This window comes from Aptenodytes patagonicus, chromosome 5 (genome assembly GCF_965638725.1).
Source record: "Aptenodytes patagonicus chromosome 5, bAptPat1.pri.cur, whole genome shotgun sequence".
NCBI lineage: Eukaryota > Metazoa > Chordata > Aves > Sphenisciformes > Spheniscidae > Aptenodytes > Aptenodytes patagonicus.
Window position 1 is genome coordinate 3878497 of NC_134953.1, and position 17694 is coordinate 3896190.

The window sequence follows — 17694 nt, forward strand, 5'->3', positions numbered from 1 at the left end:
GGATGAGATTTTTTTTATAGTCCAAACACTAAGCAACTGCTCCATAGATCTAGGCTACAGGTCTATTTTCGTGGGGTTTAGTATGTATAACAAACGGATCAAGAACACATTGGGTGCATCTTTTTTTAAACATGAAATAGCATGATGACAATGTAATTAGTTGTACCTTTTCTATGGATAAATATACCACCCCCACCTTCACTCATAGCTCAGCGAAGGAAAACACCTTGTCCTATAGCAAAGTAAAGCTAGGAATCTCCAGCATGTGTCTCGCACATCAGAAAGCAGAAAATATGACAAGGCCAGTGAGAGGAGTTGTTGTTGCTGCAAATCAAACCGCTTTCATTAGAATAACTAGTTTAGGATAAACTGACCACTTCCTGTACAGGAGTAAAATTCTTTCCAAGGCTGTTGGACTGCATGAAATTGTAAATAAAATGTGAATGACCTTATTCTGTCTCTGCTGTGGTGAACTTTGTAGGCCTGAATTCAAAAGCACAATGGCAAGTTTCCAGCTACACCTAACCATTTAAGCAATCACAAACAGCAAAAGGACATTTTAAGACTGCTTCTCTTGTTATCAAAAGTGCACCGCTGAGTAATGAGATTGTCAAAAAACTGAAAAACCCTGCTTTGGAAAAAAGAATCTGTTCACCAATATTGGTACTTCATACAATACTCTATGAATAGTTCCCACCCATACTTCCTGCTGCATTTTGCATTTTCAATCTCAGACGTTAAGGAAATTAAGATAGGAACTTAGCGTTCAGTGCAATTGGCCACAACCCCTTGAAAAATTTCTGGGAATCGTCCTCATTTGTAATTTGCCAGTAATTTCTCACCTTTAAAGTGTTAGCAATATGAATAATGATGATAATTCAGATGCGAACCAGAAATATTTTGGGCCTTCTAATGAAGATACTTTTTGGCCACAAGATCAGTGGCTTTGGAAGTTTGTTAACTACTTTTCAGTGTTTACTTTTGTAGCTAGCTATTACTACAGCTATCCAGAATGCATTCCTGTTAGTCCTGGATCAGTTATTCAAATAAAGGGCTGTAGTCTGGTGGATTCTTCTGCTGTCCACATGGCTCCAGTAGTAGCTCCCCACCTGAGGATGTGATGATTTCTTCCTAGAAAGATAAAACCAATTAAAATATCATTCATAGATGTCTAAGCCTTTCCCTGTCTTCTAAGAAAAGCAACTGATAGCAATAAAGACCATCACTCCACTGTAATTGGTAACCAATTATGAATAAACGCTTGATAAAGTAAGTACAGACCAGCAAAGGGATCCTACCAACTATTCATCATCTTCATGCTTGTTTATCTCATACTTATGCCAGTAGTAACTTGTGCTAGTATCAAATAGTGACATCAAAGAGTTGGTGTACAAAAAAGGCTGTGATTTGTACTACCTGTAAATTGCTACGCTACTTAAGAAAAACAGCTACAGATGCCTATAAAGGATGTTCTCAAGGGTTAATTTAACAGACGTGTGCCAGTCCTACTGTGCTACTTCTGTAGTCATTGGGATGAAAGAAGCTTCCCCAGGCAGAGTGAGCAAGAGCGCAATGTTGAGTGCTCACACACAACAGTAACAGCTTTCTGACTGATTACAGAGGTGAAAGATATTAACCTTGCTAGGGTAAAAACAGCCTTTACAAATAGCACCTTTTCTCATTAATTAAATACCCATATGCCAGGTCTGTCATTCCAGTAATTGATTACCAAGATGAATACAAAAAAACTTACTGGAAAAGTAGAGAGCTTGGTCTTGGCACTTTTTCCTAGAGTAATGATAGTTCATTTTTATTTTTGTAGAAGTTAAAGATCTATAGATGCATCAAAATGAGCCAGAATCCAGAATTATATTGACTAAAATAGCAATCCTTCATCTGAAAGTTTAGATCCAAGTTATGGATCTATATATGGGCCTAACATTTTCAAAACTTATCTAGTTTCTATTGAAATTCAATGGAAATTTGGTGCCTGATTTCCTCAGAACACATGCAGGTTCCCAGTTGTGGTTTCTTCCCAATCACTACATCAGACTGAGAGTAAGTTCAGAAAGTTACTACTCAAATTAAATGCTTTTGAGAAGGTTATGAGGAAGTAAATACAAAGATTTAGCAATTATCTTGGATATGTTATTGCTGCTTTCCACACAGTATTTAAATGCAAATAGTAATAAGAGAAAATGCACAGTCACACCCTCTTCTGTAATAAGTTTGTTCTTCCAGCTAATGGTTACCACCCTCTTGGATCTGTCAACTGAGTTGCTTGAGTGACCTTTTCTTAATTTTCTTAAATCAAAATGACGCAGTTTTAGATTCATAAGTATAAGCAACTAAAAAAGTAGTTATGCCAGTTACGCCAGCCCTGCTCATTTTGATTGAAAATGAAAAAGACCCTCAAAGAGAAGTCCATGCAACTTTTGGGATGGGAAGTATACTCTTGCCAAAAATAGTCCCGAGGAAGCAGCAACTTTTCCAAGCAATACAGCAATAGCCGCAAGAGAAAGTGTGCCTGCAGTGCAACCGTTTACATAAAGGTTGCATAGTTGGTTACCAGAAGGCTTTGGGACACTTGACAATGTACTTCACCAGAAAGGGCAGGCAGAAAAGCTTCAAAGAAAACCATGTGAGAGACAGGATAAGATGCCTCCTGAAGTGATTGCCAAAGAGACCAGTTTTAATATAGCTATTAAGCTAGACAGTTAGAAGAGAATTGTGTGGCGACATTAAAGGTGAACCAGTTTCTCTGATAGGCTTACTACAGGGGGAGCTGTTAACTATTATCAGGGGACACCTGAGAAAACGTCTTTTTTTTTTTTTTTAATGTCAGGAACTAAAAGCCATTCTGCTTCTGACAAGTGCCCTACTGCTGTCTGTAAATAGATGTGTTTCTAGTACAGTAACTGCCTAGGATGAGCTGTGATGAAAATATAGGAACAAAGCTGAAGCAGAGATGGTTGCAATTGGTTGTCAGCATCACCCCTCTCCAGGAGCACAGAGGATACTGCTTTAGCCAGAGCTCCTACATCCAATGCCTGATTTGTACCGGGTCTGGCTGGGATGGAGTTAACTTTCTTCACAGCAGTCTGTACAGTGGTGTGTTTTGAATTTGTGGCTAAAAGAGTGTTGATAACACGCTGATGTTTTGGCTACTGCTGCTCAGTGCTTGCACAGCATCAAGGCTTTCTCTTTTCCCCACTCAGCCCCTGCTGGCAGTGAGTAGGCTGGGGATAAGCGAGAAGTTGGGAGGGGACACAGCCCAGTCGGTTGACCCAAACTGGCCAGAAGGATATTCCATACCATATAATGTCATGCTCGGAAACAAAAACTGGGACAGAGGAAGAAGGGTGTGGGGGGGGTTGACTTCCAAGGTGGCCACTTGAGAGAGAACTTCATCAAATTAGAGGAGGAGGTATTTTTTGGTCAAATGTGATATCTACTATCCTCCCATGTGGAAATATAATGTCATAGTGATCTGTGAGGGGACACTAAGGCAAACTTCATTTGTCTTAACTTTTTATTTGATCTTAAAATAAAGCCACCTCTGTGTGCACACATGCCAGTAGCTAAGATGGGAGAAAGAAGGTGAGGGAGAGGAGGCCAACCAAAGTCTAACTTTCAGAACAAATTAATCATTTTCAGTGAACCTGAATGAGTTTGGGATTTTCTGCCCTTGATTTATTTTTTTTTGTTTGGGGACTTAAAAATCCTATTTAGGAAGTGAACATCTATGCTTTTATGAAGGATATCACATTATAATCTCTGTTCCTTCATGTAATGTAAATTCTGAGAAACTCAACTTCTTTTTGTTAAGCCAATAAAATCCAAGATAATTTACTTCTACTGTACTGCTAATAACAATGGAAATGTAAGGATTACAGCTGGAAGAAATAGTATGCAGGCTTGACTGAAGAGATGTTGCAAACTAGCTGAAATAAAAGAAAGATTTAAAAGAGAAGGGAAATTAGAAGAAAAATAATCTCTGCGTAGTGTCTGTGAGACTGAGTAGTGAAAAAATTAAAACCTGTGAAGAAAAGGAGGAGCAAAAAATTAATAGAATTAGTTTGAGACAAGAGTGAGAAAAGGATAAAAAAGGGAAGGGAACTAGAAAAGAGAGGATGAAGAGAAATTGTAAGGGTGGCTAAGATAAAAGCAGAATTAAAACTGATGAAGATGGGGAGAGATGCAAGATGATGAAAACAACCTACGCTATCAGAAACAGTGCTACTGTTTAGTCACAGCCTGGCAACAAGAAACACAAGTTAGAGGCAAAGTAATTCAAACCCATCTAAAGTCAAAGACGAGTAGTAAATTACTCTTGTAAGATTGTTTTGGATAATAAGGAATGACCCTTAGCACATCCCTAAAAGACAACCCCTCTACATTCCCTTCTTTACTGCAGGGCCCCACTCCTCTGCTTTTGCACGTTACAGCCCTCACATCAAAGGTCGAAAAATGCTGAAATTTCATTGAAAGACCTTTCTATGGTATTTCCAATCCAATTTTGCACAGCAAAGAGGCTCGGAAAGTGTTAGCTCTGTCAGCCCTTATTAGTCCATTTTTAGCCCAGGAGAGCACGCATTGCGTAAGAATCTGCTTAGAAGGGGACACAAATACATGCTGAAGCATTTGAAAGAAGGGGAAAAGCCTTCTGATTCACTGCAACAAAAGACACAAACTATAAATGTTACAGCTAGGCTTACTGTAGAATATATACGTATATTCTTTTCCCCACTATGGTTAGTTCTGCTTTCCAGGGTGGTTTCAAATTACACGGTTCCTCTCTAAATTATTAATCCATTCCACTTAGCTATTGATCTCTACCTAGCAAGTGTTACCTTGTGAAAATCAATAAGATCTGTCAGCGTTGCATGTCGGTTTGGATCTACCCCCAAGAAGCTGTAGAAATCCCCCGAAGCATCAACCAGGAAGTGTTTGAACCCACTTTGCTGGCGATAAGACAACGCATAGCCCCAGATTTTCTCACTGACTCGGACCAGGAATGTTCCTTCAGATTTATTCATCAACAACTCTTCTGCCTCTTGGCGGCTGATAATACCTGGCAAGAAAAAAACCTATGCTTATGCAGGTAACAGGTATGTCAGAGTAAATCAAATGCAACAAATACAGAGCAGAACTGAAATTAAAATGCTGTAACTTCTCAAGTTTTAAATGTTTATAGGAGGAGTTAGCGCTATGGAGACAACATTTATGCTATTTGCTTCTGAAGGATAGCTGTAAAAGTTTTGATGGAGTCTGGTGGGATATGCTTTTTAATTAACTGATTAAGAATTGCTTTTTCCCAGCCTTACTGCTTTTTCAAAGGAAGTGCATAAACGCAACTGGCCTATCAGACCAGCAAATTCTGTACAAGTGATCATTTAGCAGACTAGCATGGTTTGGCATTGCAATTTGAATTTGCAATACATTGCTGATATTTGCGATTTTATTGCAGTACTGACTATGTTGCCTTACAACTGTTTTATAGGTCCTAAAAAAGGAACATAAAGCAAGTGCCAAGAGAAAAAGCATTTGTCTGCTTTTGTACATCCATCCACACACACATCCATAGATGCATATAGATAAATTGGAGCACAAAGAAATCAAACCCTGCAACTAACAGAGCTGCTAACAGAGATGGGTACGTTAGATTACTTATTCACAGGCTTGCATTTCTAGGGAACATTGTCACAGAGGAAAAGAAGAAACAAAGATCATAGTCCTTTCCTTCTGGGACCTTTCAGGTTTGATATCAGAGTAATCATCTCCTCTAGTTAAAACCGGTAGCCATGAACTAAACAGAGTACCAAGACAAGGAAAAGATTGAATATTGTATTTGTTGACCAGAAGTGAGCTAGTCTTTACGATTCATAACGAACAATTGTGAGTTATGCACCTTGCTCCAGGACAAGAGAAGACAAAATTAGTTGGGACTTCTTATAGTACATAACTGTCATCCCATGGTCATTTGCTCTATGAGCCAACTTACCTCTCTGGACAAATTCCATCAGGGAACAAACTCTCTCCGCCTATCCTGGTCACCAAGCAGTTGTTTTATAGGTGAATTCATTCCTTTGCTGTATGACAAACTTATTTGTCAGGGCAAAAGAAGGATCACAAATTCAGCTTTTCAGAGTAATCAAGGGATAAAGTTTAACAGGAGTAGAGCTTTCAAGAACTCCCCCATGTTATTCTTCTGTGTTGGAAAAATCTTTGTCTCTCTTTTTTCTTTCTGATCCTAGGACACAACACTGAAGTTGCTGGTACTTCTGCTTGCAAACAGGGTATAACAGATAAACCCTATTCTGATCACACCCCACGTAAAAGGTGTAATCAGAATTGCACCCGGCGCTGAACCAGGTCTTACCATCCACCTAGAGAGCCTGGCTCCAATTTCTCTGGTAGGCCTAGCAGACATCAAGCTTATGTCTCATACTTATCTGTGAAATACCAGATGCTCGCTTTGATCAGGAACAGATGTTGAATTAGGCCATCCTAAATGTAAACATGGCACAAATGTCAATAAATAAGATATGTACATGTTCCAAAGTTACTCTCTGTGAAGCTAAACTTTCTGAAAACAATACATGTAATATTTAATGGAACTGCTTATCATCATAGAATCCTACACATGTCCTAGTGAGAGTTCTATGGTGTCCAAGTACTGAAAAGCCACATTGTTTTAGTGTAATAATAACCATAGCCCAGGGATTACCAATTCGTGCAAAGAAGGGCCTACCTGAAAGACCAAAGTTTGGGATGCTCTAATTAAGCCCACAAGGAAAATTATGCCTCTGGGAGACATAGGAAGGGACTGAGGAGATCTGGGTCCTAAAAGCAAGTACTGTGTGATGTTAGGAAAGACAGAAAAGCATCTCCTTCTTTCAGTTTTTCTCTGCTTTGAGGCAATGAATTTCTTTTACAGTTTTACTTGGTGCAATGATGAACATGACAAGGGCTCAATCTCGGTGGGGCTCAGAGGTCCCTACTGAAATATCCTCAGTACTAAGAAGAAACATACACATATATACTCTGCTGAATGACGTACAGTTCTCTTTTCTGGAGGATATTACAGCATCTTTGCACCAGGCATGCAAAACAGGCAGTAAACATGCAAACATACGCATTTGTTTAGAAACAGCATGCAACTGCTCAGCCAACAGTGTCAATTACTGCACTTTGCAAAACTAAAAACAGTTTTATTGGAAGAATTCCAAGAAGAATTGTTAAAAATTCTTGAACTCTGTTCAAATGAAGAGATAGTACTAATACGAATCCATTTGATACAGCATATTATGTGAAGCTGTATCTCTAGATCCCAATACTGGGTGCCACGTGCCAAGAATTACACAAAAATGGATTCTGAAATCACACTAGTTGTTAAGGCAAATATCCAATCTTCTCTCAGATTGCCCTAATTTAAATATACAATGAGAGGTTTTATTAGTGATCATGATGCCTACTTTCTTGACAAATCTCTGCTAGAAATACATGCAGATGAGCCACACTAACAAGCTCAGAGCGTTCAATGATACAGGAAAGGATAAACAGTTCCATCACCAGCAAATACTACATTAATTCCAATAATCAATATTTATACTGTAATTCTAGATTGAAACCATGCTGGTAACTTTTGGGATAGGAACTGGGTGCTGTTACAACTACCCCTTCTCTAAGCAGTGTCAGAACTGTTATGCAGCCCTGCTAGGGAATGGGGTGGCCTAGACAATTTAGCACCGATAAAAATAGAGGGTTTGTAAAAAAAGAGAGTTGTAAAAAAAGAGGGTTCGTATTATATGGTGAACATTATTCTTAGGATATTTCTAGGGTTTGAGTGACCATCACTATCAGGCATATGATAAGAAATTCATTTAGCGTCGATTAGGTTAATGCTAAACAATCTGTTCACCTGCTCTCAACTCCCACCAGTAGAGCTAAAACACTGCAGGCTTCCACATGATGTTATCTTCTTTGCCAGACCTATCATTGAGTAGGTAAGAAATGCTACATTGCTCAAGGCCAAGTTCTTTTTTGTTTTAATTCTCTTTTCTGCTGAAGATGGTGTAATAAATTATCAGTCAGCTGCTTTCTTCCCTTTTTCTCTCCTGATTCTGTTAACAGCTCATAAGCAACTATCTTTCCCCACCACCTCCTCTCTCTCTCTGCCTCCCAGTTATTTTATTTTGCTCTGGTTCAATTCTTCAGTGGGTGGTGATTGCAGCAATGAAAGCCTCCCTCCACCCTTTAAAAAACGTTATACTGTTCTCAAGACAACTAGAAAAAGAGTGGCACTGCTCACTCCTGAGACGGCTGTAGAGAAATAAACAACATCTGTGAAACCCCTACATGAACATTTAAAATTGTTTGAACTGAAGTCAAGAAACTTTGGTTTCCCAAGGCTCTGGTAAGAGGTTTAGAATCACCGATGCTCTTATTTCTGCTAGTTAGGATATTAATTAGAAATATTATCTGGAAAATAAACCACTGATGCTTTGAAAGCTAATTTCTCCCTCTCTCTAATTCTTGCTAATTTCTTAAAAAAAAAAAAGAAAAAAGGCAACATCTTCCCTTGGTGTAAAGCAACACTGTGTCAAAAGCAGTAATCCTTTCACGTAAGCACAACTTTGCAAATCAGTCATTTAAATAAATACCTCACAATTAATCAATCTATCATCAATATCATCATTTTAACTCGTCATGTGGCCAAATACACAATAGCATATTTGGACAGCAGTTAGCTACCCCGCTGAAACTCACTTACATCTTCTACCTGTCATGCCAAATAATTTCTCTCAGAGTATACAAACTGCTGTTGTCTATAACAAACTGTAAAAGAGCAGTAGGGTTTTGACTGGGAGAGGATCAAAGGTGTAACTAACTCCTCTTGAAAGCACGGAAACCCTGTCAGCTGGCTTGACTTTTAGCCCCCTGCCCTCCAAATTCACTGCATGCATCTGTCACGTTTCATGCATCTACCTGTCCACTTTAAACATTCTAGTTTTGCAATGCTTATACATATTAACATTTTGGATTCTTAGCAAGAGAATAAAATTTTGGAAGACAGTTATTTCAAGTCATAGGACATTCATCATCAACTGACATGTTCCTAATTAACAGCTTCATTTTTAAATACAGTGCCTGTAATGACAATTTGTAGATGATAGGCAAGTCTTAACATCCTTGTTGTAATTATGTTCTTTTTATTGCCACCAATCTTCCAAAAAGGAGAAAGAACATCCTAACATTTAGAGTATATTAAGCTCACATGGGAACTGTAGAGTCCATTATGAATTTAGTGGGCACAGCTAAGAAATCTCGATGCTGCCTTCAAGTTTACAGCAGCCTCAATAGCAGAAAATGCTATTCTGAAATATTATGCAATGACACTTCAGCTTCCCACTCTTCTCTCAGCATTATCCTACATACATCCTTGAGTGAAACCCAGGAGGTGAAATACATAAATATTTGCTAACAGAATGCCATAACAAGCATGAATCCAAACTAGAAAAGCTGATAAACTTTGCCAACAAGGCAAGACTATATAGTAGAAGTCTAAAATTAGTTTTTTGATTATGCCGATAAAGTTACATCATGTCCATTGTTGTAATCTACTAGTGGTCTAATGTAATAACAATGTCAATATATAAAGAAAATTTGGCCTTTAATGATCAATATATTTTTAATATGCATATATGCATTTATATATGCCAAGAGGTCAACTAAGATTAGAGGGAGAGCAGGTACAAACACAGCCCAGAAGCGTTCGTTCATTTACCCTTCTGCAACAGAAGCTATTTGCTTAGCTGATGTTTTCTCTTTTCATATTTTTTCATTAGCTGGATCTCAAACACTCTAGTGCATGAGGTTTTACTCACAGAGCAAAAGCGTCACATGAAAGCTGGCATGAATAAATATTAATGAGAGCATTCCGTGCCAAAAGTGCTTTCATGACCGTTATGAAAAGCCTTCTGTTTCATGCAAAATTGATTTGTTGAACAATTATGAATATTCACAGGTAATCAAGGAAGAGGAAAGAGACTCATCCTGTTTATACAACTTAAGACATCTAACCAGGGAAATGTGTGATTTAGGTCACCAATCAAAATTAGGAGCAGGATCCAAAACACAGAGAAGCCAATACCAGTCTCTATTTTGTTTTCAATGGGATTTGATCAAAGCCCATATGAATACTAATACTCCTGGCAATCATTACATGAATAATTCACATGCTAAAGGTGAGACAGACACATTACACCTGGAGCAAGTGTAAATAATAAATAAATGAGTAAACACAAGGAATTATGAGGAATTAGCAGATAACTCCTGGATAATGTAAAGGACTATATTTGTCCAACTATACAGGCAGATCTAAACAGTAATTTGAAAGATAGCGATAAAATGGCACAAGGGTTAGAAGGATCAGTTTGCTAAGCACCAGCCAATCCCTTCCATTTTTTGGAACTGAAAAACTGAGCGAGACAGACGTACTACTATAACTATTCCATTTGGAATAAAATATTTCCCAAAGGGAAATAAACAAGCGAGTTTTCAAAAAAATCTCCAAATAAATTTCCTCTCTCTGAGACTTAATTTGAGAGTCAAAAGCTGGATTACAGCTCACCTTGCAAAAAAGCTGAAACAAATTTCAGAACAAACCAGTATAAAAGCCTGAAAATAAATTTGTATAGAATAGATTTTAGGGTCTTGGGTATTTTTAATCAAAACAGAAAAGTTCCAGTTTGAGGAGAGGAAAATATGTCATTGGTTTTTCTGCCTACATCATTATAATAATAAAAATCATGTAGCTGGAAGTAAAGACTCAACCTACTTGGGATCAAAATATGAATAAAGACGATCAGTTTTGAAAGAAATAATCAGAAAGGTAAACAGAAATTCAGAAGGGATTCATCCAACTGCAGCCAGTGTGGTTTAGGAAGAGCTGACAGCCTGTGTTAGCATGCCAGCATTAACATAAACCACTGTCAGGAAGTGCAAGAACAGCTTGTAAGAACACTATTCTATGAACCTCATGGAGGGAAGATATACACAAGGAACAAACACAAGCTAAGACGAAAACTGAAGCTGGGGAACTAGGGTTTGGAATAAATCTGAACTTTTTTAGATCCTGTAATAAGGTGGGACAGTAAAGGCTTGAAACAACTGTTCAAATGCATGACAGTAGCAACCAGCTCTGGTCTAGGAGAGGGTGGAAAATCCAGCTCCTTCAACCACTCAGAAAGATCAAAAGCATAAAAGCAGGGAAGATGAAGTGATTGCTTCCCTGCAATGCAAGAAGTAGAGCAGCTATAGTTTATGCTCTCAAGGAAAAGCAGTCTCTACATCACTCAAAGCAATAGTTTCCTCAGGTTGACTTCTTCAATTCTCTCCCACAGGTGCAAGTCTATATGTGGACTCTTAAGCTGACTGAACATACTTATGGTTGTTCATTGGGAAGGACACAATTAATCTACAAAACTATGGTGTCTAGAATGAATACTTTATGTTATCCTTGAGACTACCAATGATACGTATAATTTAAAGAACACTGTTGTCAGTTACGGTGATTTATGGACTGATCTGCAACTGAAATACCCAAAGGATAACGTAGGTCATAGCTCGTCATTTCTCTGGCATTTACAGCAGGAGTAGCGTGCACAATTAAATACGTGCACAAATATTTGCAGCAGTAGGATCTTACAGTGTGCCACTCTATTAAAAAGGTTTCATCCTCTCCTTCTCCTTCCTTTTAGTCACAATACTTTTTTGGATAGTGCAACAAAACAAATAGTGAAAGAAGAGATCAATAGTATTGTGTGAGAAAAGCTATGGCTGAGAGATAACAATAGCTCTGCCTCTGCTATTTCACAATAGAAGCAATAAAGACTGAGAAGCAAAGCAAGGGAGTAAATCGAAGGCGGCTGGTAATAGAAACAAAGCTGTTGAAGCTATTCACCATCTGCTGTTAATGCAGGATAAACTCACATGGGACTAAATCTTCAAAAGAGTTCTGTTCCCATTTAGGCATCAAAATAAATGGCCAGTTTTTTTTAAAAAAAAAAAAAAAACACAAACAAAACAAAACCACCTAACAAAACCCCAGCACAATGACTGTTTTTTTTTCAAAATCTGGCCACAAGTGTCATGGCAAGAGCCCAAGAGCCAAGGGGTGCCAAGTTCCTATGAAATGCTTTTCCTACTTACAGCTGGTGAGAACGCAGATACTTCATGCTGTGCTGCATGTTGGTAATCTGATTTAAGTCCTAGTAAATAGCACAATATCCATAAATGTTACTAAGTAAGGGGCTGTAGGCCTCTGTGCTGATAATAGAGAAAAGATGTTTTGCAAAAAAAGCAAAACCTAAAGTATGAGTAAATAAACTAAAATCTTCCTGTCTGCATAGAACTGCAATGGGAGGCAAAGCTGGGATGTATTTAGAAATCAACAGGTAAAATGCACATTTGAAATACACCGGCCATGTCACAGATGGGTTATCTGAGTACTCAGTGGTCAGTACGGGGGCGGCCTCCCCTCTGAGCTGCGTAGGCAAAGCGAAGTGACACTGGTTAGGGAGCCTCTGGAGAAACCTTTCGTTCTTCCACATTCACCACCTTTTCTTCTGCACAAGCTCAGGAGCAATGCATGCAGGAACATACCTAAGATAGAGGTAAGTCTGTGCTGTTGAAAGGTGAGCCAGAGTCCATTACCCATTCTTCACCATTCCTCTCCTTTGTAACCATCCTGGTGCGTTTAAGATATATGCAGAATTGGAAATCAACACATCAGTGAATCTCAGCTACCTCCCCAGTGGGCCTTGTGCGGTATGGAAAGTATGCTCTGGGCTACGTACAGACATGTATAGAAAGCCAAGGCCCAGAGGAATAATGTTTTTCTGATGGCAAGAGATCCCTTCAGGCAAGGATGAGGCATATTGATAATGCACCAGGCCCTAAACAAACTCTCCTTGAAGACTTGTGTGGTGCATAGGACTATCTTGAGCCTTTATACACAGGAGAAATTCACCAAGGAAAAGTATCATATGTAAAAATATATAGAATATATAGGCCTGTTTTGTTGGATTTTTTACCTTTTTTTTTTTTTTTTAATTAATATGGATTCATCTCTCTGTTCTGCCAGGATAAAGCAGTTCTAAGAATAAAGAATACTCAGACCTCAGAAGCTTTAATTCCCTAAGGCTGAGATTCCTTAAAGCAATTAAAAACCTACTGAAATTCTGAAGGAAATGGGTGCCTTACTCCCCTGGGAATCTTTGAAAAATCCTATCTAAATGAGTAATGCAGTTATAATGGGTATTTTTCTTCAGGTTTACAGAAAATCAGATATGCTACATCCATTGTTGCCAGTGTGGCTCACAGTTAATTCCCTATGCACTCTGCAGAAAATATACCCCTTAATTGTCTCCTTTAAAGTTCATTCTATACCCAAAGTATCAAATACTGTAAAAACCCTTTACACTCACTGTCAAAATATTTACACCATATTCACTAACAAGCAGTGCAGCACATAAAAGACAGGCGTTTGCATTACTTGTCTGAATGCACCACTGGTATAATAGAGCTATAAATTTTTCTGTTAATGTCTCCTCAAAGCATAGCGTTGGTTTCTTTCTTTCCTTCCTTTCAGATCAGCCTATAGAATGCATTAGCCAGGAGGAAAACAAAGATTTCAAACCCTCTCTTCTCTTTGTACATTATTAATTGTCACCTATCAGAGGAGAAAAGGTAGCACAAAAGACCTTTAACCTTTTATCTCATATATATATTTCTTGATTTTTTTCTTTAGAGAGGGGCTCTTCTGACCTGAAATCCTTGCATTAAACCTCTGCTTTACCCTTTAATTTTTGAGTTTTCTCTTATCATCTGAACAGCTTCTGAAAAGAAGCTCATTTAAAAAAAATGGAACAGTTAACCATTCCATTTTCAGCGGTTTCTCAAACTACGTTCTCTGTGTGTACTTTACCATGTATGATCAGTAGATTGACAGAAATTTAGGGGCAAGAATATTTAATTCTGTATTGTTTTCACTGACAAACGTTGGAAGCCTCTATGTTCTAGTAAAGTCAATGGAAGATCAACAACAGGGAGGTCCCAAGCACCTAACTAGGATGCCTTACATAAACAGTACAAATATTCTTGAAAATTATGGTTTTTTCTTTGCTGATAGGATGACTGGAAAATGAGAAGGTGGGGGTTTTTTAAAAAATAAATCAGTAAATACTTCCAGGCCTATATAAGCATCCTAGACGCTGTTATAGATAGCTGACATTTGCTGCAAATAGCATGGAAAATAAGCGTATTCATGAGGATATCTGCAAACTCCAAATAAGAAACAAGCATGCTTTAAGAAAATATCAGTAAACTAATCCAAATAGGGAACTTTGTTACAAATATTATTCCTGTAGGATGTGTTCACCTCCTTACAATACAGATGGGATTGAATTTTTATTTCTATTATGTGTGAAAAAGGTAGCCAACTATACAGACTATCAATAAACTTTTGTGATAGGTGCATGATGTGACACATGCAAAGTAGATATTAAGCCCTTACTGTATCTTCTGAAACGCTAAAATTTGCTTAATCAGTAAAGCACACAGAAATACCTCACTAGAGCAGCCTGACAGGGTGTCGTGGCTTAACCCCAGCCGGCAACCAAGCCCCACCCAGCCGCTCGCTCACTCCCCCCCGGTGGGATGGGGGAGAGAATCGGAAGGGTAAAAGTGAGAAAACTCGTGGGCTGAGATCAAGACAGTTTAACAGGTCAAGCAAAAGCCGCGCAGGCAAGCAAAGCAAAACAAGGCATTCATTCACTGCTTCCCATGGGCAGGCAGGTGCTCAGCCATCCCCAGGAAAGCAGGGCTCCATCACGCCTAACAGTGACTTGGGAAGACAAACGCCATCGCTCCCAACGTCCCCCCTTCCTCCTTCTTCCCCCAGCTTTCTGTGCTGAGCGTGACACCATATGGTGTGGGATATCCCTTGGGTCAGTTGGGGTCAGCTGTCCCGGCCGTGTCCCCTCCCAGCTTCTTGTGCCCCCCCAGCCTGCTCGCTGGTGGGGTGGGGTGAGGAGCAGAAAAGGCCTTGACCCTGTGTCAGCACTGCTCAGCAGTAACGAAAACATCCCTGTGTTACCAACACTGTTCCCAGCCCAAATCCAAAACACAGCCCCATACCAGCTACTGGGAAGAAAATTAACTCTACCCCAGCCACAGTCGCTTTGAAGTGCACCTGGTCCAGCCTGGCCTTCTCTATGGACCACAATGCCTTCAGAGATATACCTGCCCCAGCATGGCCTTACCCACAGCCACAGTCCCTTCAGAAGTAAACCTGCTCCCAGCCAAAACCAGCACACAGGGCTAGAAATAGTACAGTGGTGTAATACAAAAACACTGTAGAGCAAAGAAGCTGATTTAAGCTCTGATCCTGGTCCAGCAAAGAGAAACACATCTGTTCTGGTACAATAGTCACTGATACTGTGTTTTGTGTGAAAATTGAAAAGCATGGCAATGTGTTAGAAGGTTAGTGGCCAGTATTCGCCATCCTTTCTCCAGGCAGACAAAATATTTGCATTCTATCAGTCTTGGTCTTGCAAGCAACAGAGGAAAAAGAAAGGGAAATTCTAGCTTGTGGGCATCATTTGCAGCACTTCTTAACCACTTCACTTGTTTACATTACTCACCTTGTAACTTCTCATTTAAATCCTCAAATTTTGCTGAATTTGAAAGTGAGAGAGAAAATCTTCTGGTATGCAAATAAGATCTAAATCAAGGAAAAAGATGAGAAAGCTGATCTGTGAGAGGAGAGGATGAGAGAGCAAAAGCCCTCCTGGGATCTATTTATGTTCTCATAACTCCAGCCATCTTAAGTCCGTGTTCCTCCTAAATACTTCTGAGGGCAGCATGGACATGAAAAAACATGGAAGACTGAGCTTTTACCAAACCAACTGCACAAAACAAAATAAAGCCCCCAGTGAGATTTTTGTTTGCTTTAGATTTCTGTAAAAAGGCAAAGTAGAAGACTTTTAGTTAAATGTAGTCTCTTTGTAGCCGCTTCCTGGCTTTGTACAACCCATTCTGAGGCAACACTGCCCGATGACACTCCGGGGGGAACACAGGGACCAAAGACAAGAATGGTGCATGGAAGAGCACTAAATAATAAATAATAATAAACTAAATAGCCTTGGCTGGGATGACATTCCGGCAGAGGCATGGTTTCAAAGAGCCCGGTACTGGCTGATGGATAGCTGCTGAAGGAGAGTTGGGAGGTGCAGTTCTGAACACACAGAAACTGAGAAAAGTTTGTGAGGTTGGGGGGAATTCTTTCTTGAATCAAAGGCTCCTTTAAAAAAGAATTTAAAGAAATATTCATATAAGAGTAGAAATTATTTGCAATTCAAAATCATCAATCACTGGACACTTTAAACGCTGAAGGCACTGGAATCAGAATTGAGTGCAAGTTCTCTGATTTGCCATGCAAGCTGCATTTGGAACTTAAAACTCTCCACACCTGCTCACTTGGTGCGTGTAAACGTTACCGTTTCCCACTGCCTGCAAGTGGAAGACGAGTATGAAAAACTGCAAGCGTTAAAACTACTGTCAGTCTCAGAGAGCGCTTTTGAAAAAAACGTGTCTTACCAGATTTTTATCAGCTTGCCGCTTCACTCAAGTATATATGTACATTTAACCACCGAGATTTTCTTTGAATACCGGTGCCAGAAGAAATACTTGTACTTGCAAATCAACAGGTGTTTAATCTCAGCAAGAAGGACAAGTGAAGCACAAAACTTCTACCTAGAAGGATAAACTATGCAATCCTTTAAAACAGCATACATATTTTACAAGCTCTGAAATAAGCATTACTGACTGGAGCGTGGAATACTTTACAAAACATGTAATTCCATAAGTACTATTTTAAAAATTAAATGCTAAAAAATATACAATATATTTATTTTAGCACCAGGTTCTGCTTCTATACTACACATTTTAATATATTGATGTTTCTTAAGGAGTAAAATGCTTCTTTCTGTCCTCAGATAATTTTGACATAAGAAAAACACAATGTGCTAAAACCACTGATATATGGTTTCACTTACAGTCTTACAGTATTGATATGTAAATCATTTTTGATGCTTCTGAATTGTGAATACATGGATGCTTAGGCAAACAATCATTTATGTTTGCAAATGCACACTGGATCCTTTGTGTAACCAGCCCCTCTTCTGAAAACGTGGCCACTTTTAAGGATGTATAGAACAGAAAGCAATAATGCACGTTTATTAAAAACCGTGGTTACCCCACCATTTGTATGCTCTATCATGAATATAGAGGAAAACAGGGGATTTAATTCAGTGCCCATGAAATTCTTCGTGTTTAGGCTGTGACTATGACATTATACTGAATAAATGATACAATAAATCAACATACACTCTGGCAGAACAGTTAGGGCCTGATTTGCTTTTGCCTTGTATGTTGTGCAGTCATTTATTCTGGGGCAGTTTTGTGGCCCATTATACCTATTTTTCCATCATGTAACTGAGTACGGAAAATACAGAGAAATTAAAAAATCAGGCCCTTGTCCACACAGACCGGACTGAGACAATCAGCTGCCAAAAAGCTTTCTAATAATAATAGTGACAAATTACTGAGAATTGTAATATGCTATGA

The 17694-nt window shown here is 38.9% G+C and overlaps 1 protein-coding gene across 2 annotated transcripts in view; it reads right to left on the reverse strand.

The window, feature by feature from the left end:
• Positions 1-1038: 1038 nt before the first annotated feature.
• Positions 1039-17694, reverse strand: part of SH2D4B (SH2 domain containing 4B) — a 72547-nt gene continuing 55891 nt past the window's right edge. For both annotated transcript variants that reach the window (XM_076338058.1, XM_076338057.1), the window contains 2 exons: positions 4854-5074; positions 1039-1131 (listed from right to left, as the gene is read on the reverse strand). In XM_076338058.1, the coding sequence (XP_076194173.1) occupies positions 1039-1131; positions 4854-5074 (314 nt within the window). The remainder of the gene's footprint in view (positions 1132-4853; positions 5075-17694) is intronic.